We start from the raw sequence: 22,004 nt of genomic DNA, 5'->3' as shown, positions 1-22,004 counted from the left end.
ACTTTGACAGTACCTCCATCTCCTGTGATCTCTACCACTGAGAAGGACAAGAGCAGCAATGTCATGAAACACCATCACCTCCCAGTTCCCCTCCAAGACACATACCATCCTGAGTTGGACATGTATTGTTGTCCCTTCATTGTCACTGGGTCAGTGTCCTGGAATTAGTTACCTAACACCTTCACGAGAGCACCATCACAGCATGTTATGCAGTAGTTCAAGGAGAATTTTCATCTCGGAATATCTTCTCAGGGCGACCAGGAATGGGCAATAAATGTGGCCTTGTCGGTATCGCCCACATCCCAAGAATAAACAACAACAACTTGCATTCATATAGTGCCTTTAACATAGTAAAACGTCCCAAGGCGCTTCACAGGAGCGTTATCAAACAAAATTTGACACTGAGCCACATAGGGAGAAATTAGGACAGATGACCAAAAGCTTGGTCAAAGAGGTAGGTTTTGAGGGGTGTCTTAAAGGAGGAGAGAGAGGTTTAGAGAGGGACTTCCAGAGCTTGGGGCCTAGGCAACTTGAAAGCACGGCTGCCAGTAGTGGAGCGAGTAAAGTCGGGGATGCACAAGAGGCAAGAATTAGAGGAGCACAGAGATCTCTAAGCATTGTAAGGCTGGAGGAGGTTACAGAGATAGGGATGAGAATTGTAAAATTGAAATGATTTAAAATTACAAATGATTTTAGTCAGTCAACTTCATGATCACTTTGACTGAGACCAGCTTTTTATTTCCACATTATTTAAACTGGAATTCAAATTCTGAAACTGCCGCGGTGGAATTTGAACTTGCGTTGTCTGGATCCTTAGTCAAGGCCTCATGCCTCTCATTACGACATTTGTTAGGGGAAAACATGGTTATACACAAAGGAACTTTCCAGTGCAATACAATTACAAATCTGATGGTGTATGTGTTTCAACCAAAGACCTTTGTGAAAATTGCACTTCCTGACAAGGGTACCATTGGGAGTTATTTTGAAAGTTTTGGTCATTAGCACATTGATTTAATGCCATTTGGCTTGTATTTGTGTTTATAGGGAATGCATTATTAGAAACAGCTGGATGAATGGCTTTGGATAATCTGCTGCTGTGGTTGACAGTTGTGAGTAGGATTTAGTGGTAGTGAGGGCTGCGTGCTACTGAACTATGGTGCAAGGAGATGAGTGTGCTCCAGAAGAGAAAAGGAATTTCCATCTACCATTACAATTCCAACAATAGTAAAAACTGGCATTTCTATAGTACGGAAAAAGGTGAAATTAAGGAACTGCTGGGAATTTAACTGGTTGAAACAGCCACATATCTGAAGGTGTCTCCCATTAGAGTGTTGATTTGCCCATCAACATATATAAAGATTATTTTTTGCCTGTCTGCTAATTTCTATTCTTTATTTACATCTTCCAGATCAAAGGACCCTGCTGCCTTAAATGTTCCACTTTTATCTGGCGTTATTGCCTGTTTTATTCTCTTTATTTGGTGTAATATTTTAGTAATGCACAAAAAAAATTCAGCTGTTGATGTGTCACTGATTTCTTGATTGCCTGTATTCTACGGTTGTAAGCCATACTCGTCCTTTATCACGTTTTACCTAATACAATTAAAAATAAAGAAAATTACAGGTAGAGATAAAAAGAAAAAACTGCAAAGCTGAAATAAAAACAGAAAGACCCGGAATTTGCGGTCAGCGGCGAAGCTGGCCTCGAAGAAAGCTGTCCACAAAGATCTTGTGATCTCTGTGGCGAAACCTTGAGCTTTCTCGATGTTAAATTGATTGTAACGCTGTCAAAAGGGGATCCCCAGCAGAGAGCAGCAGTGACATCATCAAGCTGTCTAAGCAGCCAGTCACATTGAAGAATTCTCACAGACCGCAAACCAGGAAATAAAGAACACTGATTATCAATTCACTTTTTAAAATTTTTACAAAGAGAGAAATAAAGATTGGGACATACACATGCAGTTAAGGTAGAAGCTGAAATACCATAAACATGAAAAAAATACATTTTTTATTTTAAAAGTCTAGTACTGTAATGTTCTATCATAATAGAGAAATTTGACACGCCACAAATATAAAATTAGTTTTTATGGGCCAGAACAGTTGCTCAGCAGTCAATACGCTGTTAAAACCCCAGTTACACCTAATCCAACAAGGCTTAACCTTTACTGGGGTATTTAAGAGTGATATTACAGTGGAAAAGCTTAAGTTTACGTCAGTTCAACTGATTTCCCTGATTGCTGGCTATGGGGAGCTCCACAGCGCAGCCTGTGGCGGAGCAGGGAATGACTGACCGCAACTTCAGGATTTCTGCATATATCTGTGCCTGCGATAAATCCTGAAGTTACAATCAGTTTCAGAGGGGTAATGACGGCGAGCACTGACAGTTCGCCGCCATTACCACCGCAAAATCCAGGCCAAAGTGTTGGAAATACACAGCAGGTGTCTCAACATCTTAAAAGAGAATATGACATTAATATTTTGGTAAAAGACCCTTCATTAGAATCAGATTGCGGGTAGTAGTATGTTTTATTTTTTAAGTTTTACTCATTCCTCCCATTAGATTTGTTGCAGATCACTCCTGCGCCCAACAATGGAACTCATGGAAGTCTAAATCATCTTTTAAAGAAACCTTTCTACACCCCTACCCATTTGAAGGAAGTTTCAACATCTTCCTGCTCTTCAACCAAATTTACACCGACTGTTATTCCACAATGCTCATGCAGTTCTCTGGTAATTAAAACAATATTTAATGGCAATTTTTATTTTGCAAATAATGTTACAAGTGACTAACTACTTGCAAAAGCTCTTATGTTGGCTTCTTACACAAATATTTTAATATTTTAGGAATCATTGCCAGCAAATGCATGCGAGGAATTAAGTCTCCCCTTATCTGAAGGTAGGGAACTGTCATGCAAAATGTAACTGTAATAGTTATTGAATGTTGCTTATTCAGGCTTCGAGAACTTGGAATAGATTTTCATCTTCACTGCCAGGGTGATACCTGGCAGAGCAGCTCGCCTGCCCTTTATAGAAGCCAGTTGATTTTCATTCTATTGATTTCAGTGGAATAAAAACCAGCCAGGTTCTGTAAGAGATGTGCAATCCGCCCCTGTCAGATTATTGCCCAGCGGTGAAGATGAAAATCTAGCCCCTTGTGTTCGAATAGTTTTTGCGGTATGAATTGTAATATGAACTTTTCTCTGCATTGTCCACTTGTTATGTTTCAACCAAGAAAATAACTGAGACTCTCACTTCCTTTTAAGTGATTTTAAGCCCAAACTACAGCTTCTGTTCCTGCACTACATAAGACCCTCATCCCCAAACCCAACAGCCATCTTCAGTTACTTATCTTCTACCATGGAAGCGACACTACTGTTTTTCCACCATGTAGAGAAGCTCAGGAGCGTGCTGTCACCAAATGTGATGGTACTCCTGCTCCCTGAAGCTGCTGGAACGGTTCGGTGAATGTTTATTTTGGTGAAGTGTTGTTTTTGCATTAATTGTCCTACACCTAGTGTTGCACTCCAGAGATACAAAATCTACAACATATTAAAATTCTTTTCTGTGCACACTTCCTGTCAACTTTTTCTATTACAAATTTCTATGCCCATATTTAATGGACACTTCCTACATAAACTTGCTATGCTGTAATTTCAACTTTCCCACGATGGAGGCACTGCAGGGGTACCACTATCAGGAGGGTGTAATAACAGTGTGGTAGATTTACATAGGCAGATTCCATTATAAATGTGGACCTATGAATTTAGAATGGAAATACATAAATACGGACAGAATGTATGACTTTAAAATGAGGACATCGGCACACCCTAGTTTAAATGTTACCCATCCTCTAATGCTAGTTTCTCTGAAGATTACAATTGGTCTTCATTCCCACAGAAGATCAGCTGTAATAGTCAAAAATAGAAACCAAGCCAGATATTTCATCCTGGAGCCTGAACTTTACAACCAAATTATTGACCTCTAGTTGACATGAGGAATTTACAATCATGTAAGCTTATCTGGATTCCTACAGAGAATAATGAGCAGTGGCTTTGAAGTCATCAGTACTGTGTTCCAGACCCTAGACTACCCTTCAGTGCTGCTTGGGTGGGGCACGTCATGCTGCCCCAGCTTGTGGATGGGGATGATGGTGCTGACACACACTTCTGTCTGAGGGGCTTGCACATGCACATCAGAAATTGGCTTATTAGGACATGTGATCTAGAACTGACAGATTGTGCAAATGCAGCTATCAAACAAACACTGCCTACCTTATAGCTGCTGAAATAATTCAGTTATCATCCAGTTCTGGCAGCCTCCCCTGCCCGCACACTCGTATCTTGTGATGCAGGGCATATTTATACAGATTGATATTGAGAATGCTTCTGGACAGACAACACAGTGGATTTGAACTAAACAACTACAACAACTTGTATTTATATATCGCCTTTAACGTAGTAAAACATCTCAAGGTGCTTCACAGGAGTGTTGTCAAATTTTGTTTGATAAGGAGATATTAGGGCAGATGACAGCATTTTATAGGAAAAAAGAGAGGCGGAGAGGTTTAGGAAGGGAATTCCAGAGCTTAGGGCTTTGGCAGCTGAAAGCATGCCCACCAATGGTTGAGTGATTTTAAAATCAGGGATGCTCAAGAAGCCAGAATTGGAGGAGCACAGAGATCTCTGAGGGTTGTAGGGCTGGGGGAGATTACAGAGATAGAGAGGGGTGATGCCACGGAGGGATTTGAAAATAAGGATGAAAATTTTAAAATTGAGGTGTTGCTTAACTGGGAGCCAATGAAGGTCAGGGGTGATGGGCAAATGGGACCCGGTGCACGTTGGGACACGGGCAGCTGAGCTTTGGGTGACCTCAAGTTTACGTAGGGTAGAGCGTGGGAGGCCAGCCAGGAGTGCGTTGGAATAGTCAAGTCTAGAGGTAACAAAGGCATGGATGAGGGTTTCAGCAGCAGATGAGCTGAGGCAGGGGCGGAGACGGGCAATGTTACGGAGGTAGAAATAGGCGGTCTTGGTGATGGCGTGGGTATGTGGTCGGAAGCTTATCTCGGTCACATATGAAACCAAGGTTGCGAACGGTCTGGCTCAGCCTCAGACAGTTGCCAGGGAGAGGGATGGAGTCGGTGGCTAGGGAACGGAGTTTGCAGCGGGGACCGAAGACAATGGCTTTGGTCTTTCCAATATTGAGTTGGAGGAAATTTCTGCTCATCCAGTACTGGATATCTGACAAGCAGTGTGACAACTTAGAGAATGTGGAGGAGTCGAGAGAGGTGGTGGTGAGGTAGAGCTGGGTGTCATCCGTATATATTTGGAAACCGGTATTAGAATATTAAAATATCTTTTATTACATTGTTGTAACTTAAAGTTGCATTATCTCTATTCCTGTACTGATTTCCTAGAGGGGGTGATTGTTTTTTTTGGTTTTAAACCTATATATACCATAACCAGCAAGAATGAAGCAAATAATATCATACACCATTTATCAGAAACTGTGTCCTCTGATGTTAACAAAGAGTTGTGCTATTGCAAGACATACTACATGAGATACAGTATAGGTATATGGAACTGTCACATACCATGCACATGGGGGAATTATTAGAGATGAATTTTCTAATTTGTAGTTTCATGAAAAGAGCTTCAGAAACCAAGCACCACATCAAACCTCTTACCTTGGCTGGGCCCCAGGCTAGTATTTCAATTTCAGATCATAACCTTGGCCCCTATTACATTTTTACTTGTATCTTTCATCCACCCCTTTGTTTTGGTTTTTCCCTCCCCCCACCTTTCCTTTTTTTTCTCTCTCCCACATGATAGCTGTCTCTCATTCTGCCAGAACATTTCACACCTAATAAGAACATAAGAAATAGGAGCAGGAGTAGGCCAATTGGCCCCTCGAGCCTGCTCCGCCATTCAACAAGATCATGGCTGATCTGATCCTAACCGCCAATCTACTATCACAGAACCATCTCCTGAATCTAACAGAATTAGACACACAAAATAGGAGCAGGATCAGGCTACACGGCCCCTGGGCCCGCTCCGCTACCCACAGGGCCATGACCGATCCAAACCTAGACTCATGTCCAAATTCCTGCTCGCTCCCCATAACCCTTAATTCCCTTTACTTCTAGGAAACTGTCTATTTCTGTTTTAAATTTATGTAATGATGTAGCTTCTACAGCTTTTTGGGGCAGCATATTCCATGGACCTACCACCCTCTGAGTGAAGTAGTTCCTCCTCATCTCAGTTTTGAAAGAGCAGCCCCTTATTCTAAGACTATGCCCCCTAGTTCTAGCCTCACCCATCATCGGGAACATCCTCCCCGCATCCACCCGATCCAACCCCTTCACAATCTTATATGTTTCAATAAGATCGCCTCTCATTCTTCTGAACTCCAATGAGTAGAGTCCCAATCTACTCAACCTCTCCTCATATGTCCATCCCCTCATCCCCGGGATTAACCGAGTGAACCTTCTTTGTACTGACTCGAGAGCAAGTATGGACACCAAAACTGTATGCAGTATTCCAGGTGCGGTCTCACCAATACCCTGTACAACTGAAGCAATACCTCCCTATTTTTATATTCTATCCCCCTAGCAATGAAAGCCAACATTCAATTGGCCGCCTTAATCACTTGGTGCAACTGAATACAAACCTTTTGAGTTTCGTGCACCAGGACCCCCAGATCCCTTTGCACTTCAGTACTTTCCAGTTTCTTGCCATTAAGATAATAACTTGCTCTACGATTTTTCCTGCCAAAGTGCATAACCTCACACTTTCCAGTAGTGTATTCCATCTGCCAAATCTCTGCCCACTTACTTAGCCTGTCTATGTCCCATTGCAGGTTTTTTATGTCCTCCTCACTCACTACTTTCCCTCCCATCTTAGTATGATCTGCAAACTTTGATATGTTACACTCGGTCCCCTCCTCCAAATCGTTAATATAGATTGTAAAGAGTTGGGGACCCAGCACTGACCCCTGCGGAATACCACTAGTTACTGATTGCCAGTCTGAGAATGAACCATTTATCCCAACTCTCTGCCTTCTGTTAGATAGCCAATCCTCTATCCATGCCAGAATATTACCCCCAATCCCGTGATTTTTTATCTTAAGCAATAATCTTTTGCGTGGCACCTTGTCAAATGCCTTTTGGAAGTCTAAATACACTACGTCCACTGGTTCCCCTTTATCCACCCTATATGTTACTTCCTCAAAGAACTGCAGCAAATTTGTCAAACATGACTTCCCCTTCATAAAACCATGCTGACTTTGTCCTATTAAATTATGATTATCCAAATGTCCTGTTACTGTCTCCTTAATAATGGACTCCAAAATTTTACCTACCACAGATGTTAGGCTAACCGGTCTATAGTTTCCAGCCTTCTGTCTACTGCCCTTTTTAAATAAGGGTGTTACATTAGCAGTTTTCCAGTCTGTCGGGACCTTTGCTGAGTCCAGGGAGTTTTGGAAAATTATTACCAATGCATCCACAATCCCTACCGCCACTTCCCTCAAGACCCTAGGATGTAAGCCATCAGGTCCAGGTGATTTATCCGCCTTGAGTCCCATTATTTTACCAAGTACCACTTCCTTAGTGATTTTGATCGTGTTTAGCTCCTCCCCCCCTTCTATAGCCCCCTGTTTGTCCAGTGTTGGGATATTCTTAGTGTCCTCTACTGTAAAGACTGATACAAAATATTCATTCAGTGTTTTTGCCATCTCCATATTTCCCACCATTAATTTCCCGGTCTCATCCTCTAAGGGACCAACATTTACTTTCGCCACCCTTTTTCTTTTTATATAACTATAAAAACTCTTACTATCTGTTTTTATATTTTTTGCTAATTTACTTTCATAATCTATCTTTTTGTTATTTTTTGCTGTCTTTTAAAGTTTTCCCAATCCTCTGTCCTCCCACTAGATTTGGCTACTTTATATGCCCTTGTTTTTAGTCGAATACTATCCTTAATTTCTTTACTTAGCCACGGATGGCTGTCTTTTCTTTTACACCCTTTTCTTCTCAGTGGAATATATATTTTTTGGAAGTTGTAAAATAACTCCTTAAATGTACACCACTGATCATGTATCGTCTTACCCTTTAACCTATTTTCCCAATCCACTCTACTCAATTCCGCTCTCATACCTTCATAGTCTCCTTTATTCAAGCTTAGCACGCTTGTTTGAGATCCAACCTTCTCACCCTCCAATTGAATATGGAATTCAACCATGTTATGGTCACTCATTCCAAGGGGATCCTTTACTAGGACATTTTTAATTAATCCTGTCTCGTTACACAGGACCAGATCTAAGGTTGCTTGCCCCCTGGTCAGCTCAGTTACATACTGCTCAAGAAACCCATCCCTAATACACTCAATGAACTCATCCTCAAGGCAGCCCTGCCCAATTTGATTTGTCCAATTAATATGATAGTTAAAATCCCCCATAATTATAGATGTTCCCTTATTACAAGCCTCAACTATTTCCTGATTGATACTCCGTCCAACCGAGTTGCAACTGTTTGGAGGCCTATAGACTATGCCCACTAGTGTTTTTTTCCCCTTATTATTCCTTATCTCCACCCAAACTGTTTCATTATCCTGATCTTTTGACCCAATATCATTTCTCTATATTACAGTGATTCCTTCCTTTATTAACATAGCCACCCCACCTCCCCTTCCTTCCTGCCTCTCCTTCCTGATTGTTAAATAACCTGGTATGTTTAATTCCCAGGCATTGTCACCCTGCAGCCATGTTTCTGTAATGGCCACAAGACCATACCCATATGTAGTTATTTGTGCCATTAACTCGTCTATTTTGTTACGAATGCTACGTGCATTCAGATAGAGAACTTTCAAATATGTTTTGTGACACTTAGTTCCTGCTTTTGCCCTTTTTATTACTTTACCTTTTACTCCATACCTTCTGCCCCTTCCTGACACGCTCTGGTTTTTAATTTCCCCACTGCTACCTAAGTCTATGACCTTCTCTGTTGTCATTTTTATTATTTGCTCTCTAGGAACATCCCCCCCACTAGTTAGTTTAAAGCCCTCTCTACAGCCCTAGTTATATGATCTGCCAGGACTCTAGTCCCAGCACTAGCCAAGTGAAGCCCGTCCCAACGGAACAGCTCCCTCCTGCCCCAGTACTGGTGCCAGTGTCCCAGGAAGCAAAACCCATTTCTCCCACACCAGTCTTTGAGCCACGTATTTAACTCTCTAATTTTATTTGTCCTAGCCAAATTCGCTTGTGGCTCAGGTAATAATCCAGAGATTATTACCCTTGAGGTTCTGTTTTTTAATTTGACCCCTAGCTGCTCATACTCCTTTAACAGAACCGGCTTCCTAGTCCTATCTACGTCGTTTGTACCAACATGGACCACGACAACTGGATCCACCCCCTCCCACTGCAAGTTTCTTTCCAGCCCAGAGGAGATGTCCTTAACCCTGGCACCGGGTAGGCAACACAGCCTACGGGACTCTCGCTCTCGGCTGCAGAGAACTCTATCTATCCCCCTAATAATACTATCCCCTACCACTACAACATTTCTATTTACTCCCCCCCTCTTGAATGGCCCCCCGTTCCACAGTGCTGTGGCCAGGTTGCTCATCCTCCCTGCAGTCCCTGCTCCTGTCCCCACAGGGAGTAAGAACCTCGAACCTGTTGGTCAAGAGCAAGGGCTGCGGCTCCTCCAACACTACCTCCTGGATCCCCGTACCTGCCTCACTCGTAGTCACACCGTCCTGTCCCTGACCATGGGCTACATCTGAATTAATTAACTCCATAGGTGTGACCACCTCCTGAAACACAGAGTCCAGGTACTTCTCCCCCTCCCTGATGTGTCGCAGTGTCTGAAGCTCAGACTCCAGCTCATCAACACGGAGCTGGAGTTCCTGTAGCAGCAGACACTTGTCACAGACGTAATCACTGTGAGCCTCAATGGGGTCCACCGGCTCCCACATCTCGCAACAGTAACACATCACCTGCTCCATTCTATGTAATTAATTAAATTTTTTATTGTTAGTTATGGACACCCTCTGCCCGATTATAGATGCTGGTATCCCCTTTAATTAATTGGATTTAAATTAAATCAATCCCTCTAATTACACCAGTTAAATGGTTTACCAACAGTCACTCTGCACCAGAAAGGCCTTATTAACTACAACCCAGTTAAAGATATACTCTAGGGCGCTTATTTACCAACTGCCCACACTACACCACAGAGATCCTAGAAAATAAAAACCGCAGAATTTAAGCTTGTAATGAAAAGGAGAAAGAAAGAAATACTCACCAACCAATCACTTACCTGCTTCCTGGTGACGTCACACTTGGATTACTTTTTACCTCTCTCCTCTGCTGTTGAATTGGTATGCCTCGGTTCGCTGATTCAGCCGCCTCTCCCCAACTGCCGCCGGTTTTAAACTCCTCAGCTGCTCCCTCGCAGGTCCGCTCTGGTCGGGCCTCGGTTCGCTGATTCAGCCGCCTCTCCCCAACTGCCGCCGGTTTTAAACTCCTCAGCTGCCCCCTCGCAGGTCCGCTCTGGTCGGGCCTCGGTTCGCTGATTCAGCCGCCTCTCCCCAACTGCCGCCGGTTTTAAACTCCTCAGCTGCTCCCTCGCAGGTCCGCTCTGGTCGGGCCTCGGTTCGCTGATTCAGCCGCCTCTCCCCAACTGCCGCCGGTTTTAAACTCCTCAGCTGCTCCCTCGCAGGTCCGCTCTGGTCGGGCCTCGGTTCGCTGATTCAGCCGTCTTTTGTCTCCATTAGTCCTATCACCATCTCGTCTCGTTTTGAATACCTCTTAATGTCTCTTCACTTCTTTTGTTCTATCACAGCCCTGCCTTTCGATCTATTTCATTTCCTTTCCAGTTTTGAAAAAGGGTTTGACCCGAAACATCGACTCTAATTTCTCTCCATGGATGTTGCCTGGCCTGCTGAGTTTTTCCAGCATTTTCTGTTGTTATTTAGTATTTCATAAGCTCGTTTAATCTAATTTGACTGAATACAATGACCTGAAGTTGTCTTGGCAAACTATTGCTGTTTCTGGTCTCACCTGAAGGAGTCTGTACAAGCATTAAGTAGAATTACTAAAGGTGCACATCTTTTCTGGGCTTCATTGTATCTGTAAATAATTTTATTGTGTAAGTAGCGTGTTCTCGTCTCTTTAATTAAAAAGCAAATGAGATCTAGACTGCTTCATTATTAATGCTTCTAATAATTAAAGGAATTGAAAAGTACTGGTTAGATGAGGGAAGAGATGGTCTGAAATCTTTTAAAAGGATAAGTGTAATTTTGATTCTTCTGGTTAGGTTTGTTACCTTACTCATGATGCATTTGGGCGTAAATAATTGCCTGTGTGAAGTGTGTAGAGGAAAGTTGGTTGAGAAAGTTAGACAAGTGACCCTCTTCGCATGACTTTCCTAATAGCCAATTATTTATGCCCAAGCACCAATGAGGAAATTTTGCCCTTTGGTGTTTCATCTTCATTCAAAGAATGATAATCACGATACCTAAAGGTGACTTGAGCATTTTTGGAAGGTTTAGAACATTAAAAAGACAGACATTTCTCAGTTTGAAACTTTTAAGTGTGAATGTTAATGTTAGCGGTTACAGTTTACAACATGTTCTGTCCTTTTGATAAAGTTCTTTAAACGTTCCAAAAGATATTCCTCAAGGAGGTAGCTCTTGCACATTACATGCAGTTTGAATAACAACTATAAGCTCGTGTTTAAGGCCCATGTGCCAACATTTTATACCCATTCCAATGCAGTCTTATTTATCTCGATGGTATGGCAGGTCTTGGTAATAGATTGTAGTTAAAAAGTGAATATTATATAGGTCAGTGGTTTCTGGTCTTGTGACTGCATTGCAACTGTTAGAAATTATTTGTATATTGTATAAAACAAATGTTGCTGACCTTGTATGTCGTATCTTGTAGCTAAAGATGCAGATGCTGCTCACTTGCCATATGGACGACCAAGAGTTGTGCAGGAGAACAGTAAGTGGTGTCTCCTGCATCAACATTTGTATGTGAATGGCTACAGCCATGATATTCTAATGTCATTGTGGAGTGCATATACGGTCAACAAAACTGTAAGTTTCCTATTCATATCACTTTTGTGTTCATTTAAATATCTCATAATTGTTTATTATCAGAGGTTCTCTGTCACTTCTTCCCCTTTGGCAGTTTCCAAGTAACTCACTTGTCCTTTTTAAAAAATACATTTCCAGTTGTTTGCGTGTGCTATTTTATTGGAATATAAGCAAAAAATGATCCTTGCCTCAAACTGAATCAATTCAGTCATATATAAGTTTAGTATTTGTAGTTTGACAGCAATTACATTTAACCTTTTTAAAAAAAAATATATAGTTCCACATGGACATTTTTCAAGTAAATTCATTTTTTTTTAAAGCTTTCTCCTCAGTTGCTGGTGTAAACAATTAGAGATGAATTTCTGCAGGGGTTCTCCCGATTTGGCATAACTTTGGGAGATCATTGGAAACTTTAGAAAAATGGTTTAATGGGCTGTTAACCCCAATTCCTCAGGGTTTCCATTGATCTTCCACTGAGGTTGCAGCGGGAGATCGGGAAAACTCCAGCAGAAATTCCATCCTTAATCTTAATTTAATCAAACTGTCCAAGTCCTCCTAACATTCTTCTTTTAGCACTGTTTTTATGCATTGTATCTCCACCAGATGTAGATTTGACAGTAAATTTTGTGATGCTCCACTCCTGGCATTGAGACTCACAAAAGAAAGTGCATATTGTAATTTTAAATCATAGGTGTAAGCCTTGGCTCAGTGAGAACATTCTCGCCTCTGAGCCAGAAGGTCATCGGTTCAAGCCCCCTCTAGCCGAGGGAGTGCTGCACTGTCGGACGTGCCATCTTTCAGATGAGACGTTTAACCAAGGCGCCATTATCTTTGTTGGTTGTAAAGTGTTTAGGACAACTGAGGCCCTGAAAGGTGCTATATAAATACAAGTATTTTCGTTCTTTCATTCATTTTTTTCTGAAATTCAGAATTCTGTGAATTCATACACTTCCCTTGTGTGCAATTAATGACAGGAAAATCAGAGTTAGAATTACATTTGGTATATTTGATTAATTGATGTGACTATAAGTAAGTTTTTAAATTTATATAATACCCTGGAGCACACTCTTAATATTGTTCTTAAAAGCAGTTTTAAATCGTCTATGAAGAATAATAATAATAATCAACTTTTTTGTCATTGTTAGTGCACAAGTGCAGTACAACGAAATGTAGGCTTGCGGCTCCCGAGAGTGTACATTTAGATTAAGACATTTAAACATTCAACATTCATTTGGCTTGTAATACATTAACATAAACATAACCATAATAAAGTGCATTGGCAGATGTGCAGGCTTTAGAGTTTATTTGTGGAGTTCAGTAGGATGAGTTCAGCACGGTGGCATAGTGGTTAGCACTGTTGCCTCACAGCGCCAGGGACCCGGGTTCGAATCCGGCCTCAGGCGACTGTCTGTGTGGAGTTTGCACATTCTCCCCGTGTTTGCGTGGGTTTCCTCCGGGTGCTCCGGTTTCCTCCCACAGTCCAAAGATGTGCGGGTTAGGTTGATTGGCTATGATAAATTGACCCTTAGTGTTAGGGGGATTAAATACGTGGGGTTACGGGGATAGGGTGGGATATGCGTCGGTGCAGGCTCGATGGGCCGAAATGGCCTCTATCTGCAATGTGGGGTTTCTGTGATTCTGTGACAGCCCTGGGAAAGAAGCTGTTCCTAAATCTGGTCGTTCGGGTGCGAATGCATCTGTAGCGTCTCCCAGATGGCAGGAGGGCGAACAGACTGTGGCTGGGGTGGGTAGGGTCTTTGATGATGGTCCGTGACCTCCGTAAACAGCGTTTCTGGTATATGTGCTCTACGGTCGGTAGCCGGGTGCCGGTAATACGTTGGGCAGTTTTGACTACCCGCTGCAGGGCTTTCCGGCCATAGTAGCTACAGCTGCCATACCATACTGTGATACAGTTCGTCAGGATGCTCTCTATTGTGCAGCGGTAAAAGTTAGAGAGGATCAGGGGTGACAGGTTACATCCCTTCAGCCTCCTTAGGAAATATAGGCGCTTCAGGGATGACAGAATATTTTTAAATTGTGCCATTATTGCTAGGCAACAAGAAGCAGAACCACTGATTGACAGCATTGTAAGGGGTGGTGTGTGTGGTCAGCTTTGCCTCTGACTCCTGAGCAGTTCGAATCGCTCCCACTCCCTTGGTTCTAGACCTTGGACTTATTTGGGGGTTGTAATGAAATTGCAACAGACCACTGAGTTGGTGAAATAACTTGGATTTTATTTGAGACAAGAAAATATACACAACACAACAGTCTTAACAGTCTAAAAGGGGGAACACTTCGGAATATACGAGGGAGAATAACAATAGACAGAATACTTCACCCCTCCCAATCCCACTACACTGACTAAGTTGGACTCCAGAGGACCAGGGATGATGCTCACCAAACGACTTCCTTGACAGTTGTAGAGGTTCCCGATTTCGGGGTTCTCTAGGTGTGGCGGTTGGGGCCTGCCGTATCCCAGACGCGGTAGAAGACTTCACCTGCGTTGCTTTTCAGTCTCCGCGTGTCTGCTGATGCGGTTGGGTGCGTATTGGATCTATCGGGTAAGTACCCAATTTCCTTTGGTCAGAAATAGGGTTTAGAGTCTTTTCATCAAATCTTACCCATGGGTAAGTCAGAATAGTTTGTAGAGTGGAAACAAACTTGTGAATCTTCGGTTTCTTCCAGGTTGGTTTCTTGTTGGTCGCGGTGGCCCAATATTACCTAGTTGCTGGTAATATTTTTCGGTTGTTTGATTCTTGGGGCCTTTGGTTGCCGCGATTCCTCTCTCCTTTCCTTTCGTTCTCTTTCTATTGTCCTTCCGTCGATTGATTGTTTCTCCGATTGTTTTGCTCTCACTGATTGACTCCAATTGTTCCGAATGTTTCAACTGAAAAAGTAGGCCCCAATTATACCATTTGAGGCCTTGCTTATCTGCCCGCCAAATCTTCTCTGGCCCATTGTCATTTTTGGCGAGCTCATTAACAATAGTTTTCGAATTCTTTAACGGGTTTCGAGCTGGTCCCATCTATTTTTAAATGATTTAAGTTGGTGTGAACTGGTTTTGGGATGGTCCATCGAAACCTAAATTGGCTTTAAATGACTGTTTAATCTCTGGTCCGATTAGTAAGTTTTGTCTTTTCCTGCTGGGGTCAGGGCCCCTTTTGTTGGTCAGTGGCATGTACTGCATTATGCATACTTTGGCGGGAAATGCTCTTCCGTAGGCCTATTGTCATTATGTAAAATGACTGAGATAGCCCAGAACATTCCCAGACAGTTTGGCTTATGCCAATACCCAAACTGCTTGTTTTACAGAGGCCCATCCCAACCCCTTTGTAGCAGCCTTCCACAGGCCTGGACATGCCTTTTTAAAATAACCAAAATCCTGGGGTTTTGACTTTAAGCCCCTTTTTGACCCAACATTCTTTTGAACAGTCCAAAAATCTCTTCTTTGGGGTAATCTTGGATTGGGGGAATCTGCAGAATTTTGCGAACCTTACAGCATGTCTATTTACCCTTTGGAAAGTAATATTCTGTGTACTGTACAGATACATAGCATTGACTAATGTTCTGAGAGTGGACTAACACTGTTTTCCTTCCATTAAACTGTATATATCACAGATACATTAGTTAATGTAACACAAAAGATAGATGAATTGATGGCACAAATAGAAATAAATGGATATGATTTGATAGCCATTATAGAGATGTGGTTGCAAGGTGACCAAGGCTGGGAACTGAATATTTAGGGATATTTGACATTTCAGAAGGATAGGCAGAAAGGAAAAGGAGGTGGGGTAGCTCTGTCAATAAAGGATGGGATCAGTACAGTAGTGAGAAATTATCTTGGCTCGGAAGATCAAGATGTAGAACCAGTTTGGGCGGAGATAAGAAATAGTATGGGAAAGAAGTCACTGGTGGGAGTAGTCTGTAGGCCCCCTAACAGTAGCTACATTGTAGGACAGAGTATAAATCAAGAAATAATGGGGGCTTGTAAGAAAGGTACTGCAATAATCGTGGGCGATTTTAATCTTCATATAGATCTGACAAATCAAATTGGTAAAGGTAGCCAAGGGTCTTGACAAAGGGTTTGACCCGAAACCTTGAGTCTATTTTCTCTCCACGGATGTTGCCTGGCCTGCTGAGTTTTTCCAGCATTTTCTGTTGTTATTTTGGCAAAGGTAGCCTTGAGGACGAGTTCATAGAGTGTATTCAGGACAGTTTCTTAGAACAATATGTTGTGGAACCAACCAGGGGACAGGCTATTTTAGACCTGGTAATGTGTAATGAGACAGGATTTATTAATGATCCTCCAGGGAAGAGTGATCATAACATGGTAGAATTTCACATTCAGTTTGAGGGTGAAAAACTTGGGTCTGAAACTAATGTCTTAAACTTAAATAAAGGCATTTACAAGGGCATGAAGACAGAGTTGGCTAAAGTGGACTGGGAAAATAGATTATAAGGTAAGACGGTAGATAAGCAGTGGCAGACTTTAAAGGAGATATTTCATAACTCTCAACAAAGATATATTCCAGTGAGAAAGAAAGACTCTATGAGAAGGATGAACTATCCATGGCTAACTAAGGAAGTTAAGGAGGGTATTAAATTGAAAGAAAAGGTATACAATGTTGCGAAGATTAGTGGTAGGCCAGAAGATTGGGAAATTTTTAGAAACTTACAAAGGATGACAAAAAATAATAGAGGGAGAAAATAGATTATGAGAGTAAACTAGCAAGAAATATAAAATCAGACAGTAAGAGCTTCTACAAGTATATAAAAAGGAAGAGAGTAGCTAAAATAAATGTTGGTCCCTTAGAGGATGAGACTGGGGAATTAATAATGGGAAACAAGGAAATGGCAGAGACTTTGAACAAATATTTTGTATCTGTCTTCATGGTAGAAGACACTAAAAGCATCCCAATAATAGTGGAAAATCGAGGGGCAAAAGGGAGGGAGGAACTTAATCACTATCACTAGAAAAAAAGTACTAGGCAAACTAATGGGACTAAAGGCCGACAAGTCCCCTGGACCTGATGGCCTGCATCCTAGAATCTTAAAAGAAGTGGCTACAGAGAAAGTGGTTGTAATCTTCCAAAATTCCCTCAATTCTGGAAAGGTCCCAGCAGATTGGAAAACCGCAAATGTAATGCCCCTATTCGAGAAAGGAGGGAGAAAGTTTCGGCCAGTTAACCTAACATCTGTCATTGGGAAAATGCTGGAATCCATTATTAAGGAAGTAATAGCAGGACATTAAAAAAACCATAATACAATCAAGCAGAGTCAACATGGTTTTATGAAAGGGAAATCGTGTTTGACAAATTTATTAGAGTTCTTTGAGGATGTAACAAGCCGGGTGGATAAAAGGGAACCAGTAGATGTAGTGTATTTGGATTTCCAAAAGGCATTTGATAAGGTGCCACATAAAGAGATATATTCCAGTGAATGATACAAAGCTAGGTGGGACAGTAAGCTGTGAGGAGAACACAGTCTGCAAAGGGATATAGATAGACTAAGTGAGTGGGCAGTAAGGTGGCAGATGGAATATAATGTAGGGAAATGTGAGGTTATTCACTTTGATAGGAAGAATAGAAAAACAGAATATTTTTTAAATGGTGAGAAACTTTTAAATGTTGGTGTTCAGCGAGATTTGGGTGTCCTCATACAAGAAACACAGAAAGCTAGCATGCAGGTGCAGCAAGCAATAAGGAAGGCAAATGGCATGTTGGCCTTTATTGCAAGGGGGTTGGAGTATAAGAGTAAGGAATCACAGAATCACAGAAACCCCACAGTGCAGATAGAGGCCATTTCGGCCCATCGAGCCTGCACCGACACATATTCCCACCCTATCCCCGTAACCCCACGTATTTAATCCCCCTAACACTAAGGGTCAATTTATAAGTCTTGCTACAATTGTACAGGGCCTTGGTGAGACCACACCTGAAGAATTGTGCACAGTTTTGGTCTCCTTATCCAAGGAAGGATATACTTGCCTTGGAGGCAGTGCAACGAAGGTTCACTAGATTGATTCCTGGGATGAGAGGGTTGTCCTATGATGAGAGATTGTGTAGAATGGGCCTATACTCTCTGGAGTTTAGAAGAATGAGAGGTGATCTCATTGAAACATACAACATTTTGAAGGGGATTGTCAGGGTAGATGCTGAGAGGTTGTTTCCCCTGGCTGGGGTGTCTAGAACTAGGGGGCATAGTCTCAGGATAAGGGTTCGGCCATTTAAGACCGAGATGAGGAGGAATTTCTTCACTCAGAGGGTTGTGAATCTTTGGAATTCTCTGCCCCAGAGGGCTGTGAATGCTGAGTCTTTGGGGGAGAAATTCAGTATCGCCCCGTTTGGGGCGCAATTATCAGCCGGGCGCAAAGTTTAGCGACTGGCGCTAATTATCGCCTCCAACTGCAAACTTGGCATCTATCGCCCCTGGAGGTGATTGGAGCGCTAAATCAGGCGCTACACACCTCCCTTAAGACGCTAACGCCAAGGAGCGAGGCACTACCTCAGAGCGTTGGCGAAGCTCATGTGATGTCAGTCAGCAATGGAACACAGACACACTGGCGCTGGCCAGTTCTTAAAGGGGAGGGTCGATCTTGCTCTCCATCCACACCTTGCTCATTGCAGCCTTGAATCTCGGCCTGGAGAGACCTGTACATCAAATCTGCTGGAAAGAACAATGGAGAGACCCAGGGAAAGAGCTCAGAGTGCAGCCCCCACAGTCTCTTCTAAATTGATGCGAGGGAGATGAAATCAAAATGAACCTGCAAAGTGCTGCTCAGTACCCAAAACTCTTCAACACAGCTTTGAATATCTCCAGAAGTCTCTCTCTCTCACTCAGAATGCGTGGTGCAAAAATGTCGCCGAAAAAAAAGGCAGGAACCGGTCGCCTTTAAATAGCGCTCCCCCAGTCCCTTCCCGACTGCAAAATGCGCTCCTCAACCTGTCGTTGCTAGCGGCAGGCGGTAAGGCGGGGGCGCCACTCAATATCCGGTCTGGGGTGTTGCACGCTTGACTGATGTCACGATCTGCGGGCGCAGGAGATCGTGGCGGTAGTGTTTAGCGCCGCCGCAAAATGCCTGGTCAATTTTGCGAGCTGCGCAAACATCGGCGCACCCGGGCACAAGTTGCTTTGCGCCCCATTAGCATCCTCTTAAGGCGCTAACAGGAGGCGCAAACCAACCGAATTCTTCCCCCTTTGCGTATATTCAAGGCTGAGATAGATAGAATTTTAGACTCTAGGGGAATCGAGGGATATGGAGATCGGGCAGGAAAGTGGGGTTGAGGTCAATGATCAGTCATGATCTTATTGAATGGCTGAGGGGCCATATGACCTACTCCTGCTCCTATTTCTTATGTTCTTTTGCTCTTATTAACATGGTTAGAGGATTGGCTAACTAACAGAAAACAGAGAGTCGGGATAAATGGGTAATTTTCAGGTTGGCAAACTGTAACTGGTGGAGTGCCACAGGGATCAGTGCTGGGGCCTCAGCTGTTTACAATCTATATTAATGACTTGGATGAAGGGACCGAGTGTAATGTAGCCAAATTTGCTGACGATACAAAGATAGGTGGGAAAGCAAGTTGTGAGGAGGACACAAAGGGCTCGATTTTGCCATTGGGTGCGGGCTGGGGGCGTGTCAGGTGGTCGTAGTGTCAGGATCCCGACTCTAATGTGAAGTGGGACAAAAGTGCGATTTTGCCCTAATTGGGCACTTGATTTCCAGCGTGTGGAAACCCCTGGCCCAATGAGCCTTTTCATACAGAAAGTCGCCTCCAATGACGTCATCAGTGCTGCTGGATTTAAGGCCTGCAAGCAGCCTTGCTTCTTTTTCAGCCTTTAAACTTTATGCCCATTGTTCTGCGTGCTTCCTTCAGCAATTATGTCCACCAGTAGACCAAAGTGTGCTCCAAGATTCAATGAGGCCTCCCTCCAAGCTCTGGTGGGGGGAGCAAGAGCAAATAAGGAGGTGCTCTTCCCTTCCTCAGGGAGGAAAAAGCCTCCCCAGCAGACTAAAGCTGTGTGGCTGCAAGTGGCCCAAGAGGTAACTGTAATTTCCTTGTGCAGCAGAACCTGGCTGCAGTGCAGGAAGAGGTTTCATGACCTTCTCCGCACAGGAAAAGTGAGTATGACACTGCTATCGGCCTCAATCTGATCCCCATCGCCTCTCATCACCAGCACTCTGCTTTGCCAACCTCTTCCTCCACATCCCACTTGACCCTTACATCCCTGCACCCTTACCCATTCCCACTCTCTCTATGGTCACATTCACTTAACTATTCGATCATGCAGCCCTCATACTCCCTATCACTGTGATGCAATCCCTTACAATGCACAGGGAGGGCCCTTTGTTTCCTTCTAAGCATCTATGCTATGGATTCTCCCCACTCCTTCATTCTCACTCAGACTCCACTTGTGTCCCTCATTGCAGGAAAAGAGAGCCCACAATAAGAGGGAAAGAGTGAGGACAGGAGGAGGGCCACCCTCAGTAGCCCAGCTCACCACCTCGGAGGAGACGGCCCTGGAGATCGCCGGAGTGGAGGACGATTCGCAAGTGGGGGACGGACAGACGGGCGCATCACAGCAAGCTGGTGACAGAATAGTTTTGCATCTCTCTCACTGACATTGCATGAGTGACTGATAATGATTCTGATGCTCTAACAGATTGACTTATGATCATCTGCACAATTCAATGTGCATGCAACCTTTACCTCACATCTCTAACTCTTTCCACAGGACCATCGAGCGCCCCCGTCCCCACTATCCAGGAGGAACAGCCTGAGCCTGAAGACTCCTCAGAGGAAGCTGCAACCTCTGAGGGTGCAGCGTCAGCAGAATTCAGCGCACCCAGCACCAGCGCAGACACTCACACCTCGGTGGGACCTTTGCGAGATAGAGTAGTGTTGTCACCTGGTGTGTCACAGATCACAAGTGAGCATCAGCAGATGGTGGAGACAGGGACAGCAGGGGAGAGTCCTCGTCTGAGGGCGCAGGACTCTGCCAGCTCAGCTCAGCTGCACGTCGACCATGTGCCTCCGGGTCCATCCAGAAGGAAAGCGGTGCTGGAACTCCAGGAACAGGTGCAGGAGTCTCTGGCAGGTTTTATCTCCAGGGTCGTTGCGAGTGTGGAGCGAATGGAGGAATCCATCGTGAACATGAGCAGAGCCTTTGGGGAAGCATTGGCACATCACCACGGAAAGAGTAGCTACCATAGAGGAGAGGATGACTACAACCATGGAGGAGCTTAGTCGCCAGGATATTGAAAACATGGTCATTGTTCAGAATAGACTGACATCTCTTGAGGAGCGATGGTCAGCTATTGCGCAAAAAAACCAGAAGTTCATGGAAGTCCTCTGGAATAGGACTTCCAGTGCAGAAACGGGTCCTCATGGCCGCCCTGAAGTGCAGCAAGGTGCTGTCAAGCCAATTGCTAGCTCTGAAGTGGGGCTGACCCATGAGAGGGATGTTGGTGGCATACAACAAGGAAGTGGGGGCTCCTCTCCAAGCGCTCACACAACTGTGCCACTTCAGTCAGAGTCCTCACCCAACTGAGATCGGCGTCTCAGCCCCTGCACAGCTGCAGAAACAGCAGACTGTTGCTGAGCCCTCACAGGTTTGCAACCCCAGAGGATGGCCGCCAAAGGTGTCGAGACAGGAGCAGCAAGAAACTGAGCAAGGGGCCTCCACATCTGCTGAAGCCACAGGGGAAGCACCACCTAGGAGCACGCATAAAAGGAAGATAAAGCACAAGTAGTCACAAGGGTAGTTCTGTTGTATTGATTTTTGACAAGCCATCCTTGAATTGTTTTGATAAACAGATTTGATGGCAAACTGTTGAAGTTGTGGCCTGTGTCATTTCGCAAATGGGACTTCCACATTGAGGGCTTAGGGCAACTTGCAATTG

At 43.7% G+C, this 22,004-nt stretch overlaps 1 protein-coding gene across 1 annotated transcript in view; it reads left to right on the top strand.

Annotated features, from left to right (window-relative positions):
• Nucleotides 1-22,004, top strand: part of LOC147112659 (venom phosphodiesterase 2-like) — a 210,666-nt gene that overhangs the window by 157,741 nt on the left and 30,921 nt on the right. The window contains exons 17-19 of the mRNA XM_085997122.1: nucleotides 2,560-2,729; nucleotides 2,844-2,895; nucleotides 11,943-12,097. Of these exons, the coding sequence (XP_085853248.1) occupies nucleotides 2,560-2,729; nucleotides 2,844-2,895; nucleotides 11,943-12,097 (377 nt within the window). The remainder of the gene's footprint in view (nucleotides 1-2,559; nucleotides 2,730-2,843; nucleotides 2,896-11,942; nucleotides 12,098-22,004) is intronic.

This window comes from Somniosus microcephalus, chromosome 9, assembly GCF_052327205.1.
Source record: "Somniosus microcephalus isolate GS21.2 chromosome 9, FLI_Smic_1.0, whole genome shotgun sequence".
Classification (NCBI taxonomy): domain Eukaryota; kingdom Metazoa; phylum Chordata; class Chondrichthyes; order Squaliformes; family Somniosidae; genus Somniosus; species Somniosus microcephalus.
Note: the sequence above shows the minus strand (reverse complement) of the source record. Positions and strands in the feature narration are given on the sequence as shown.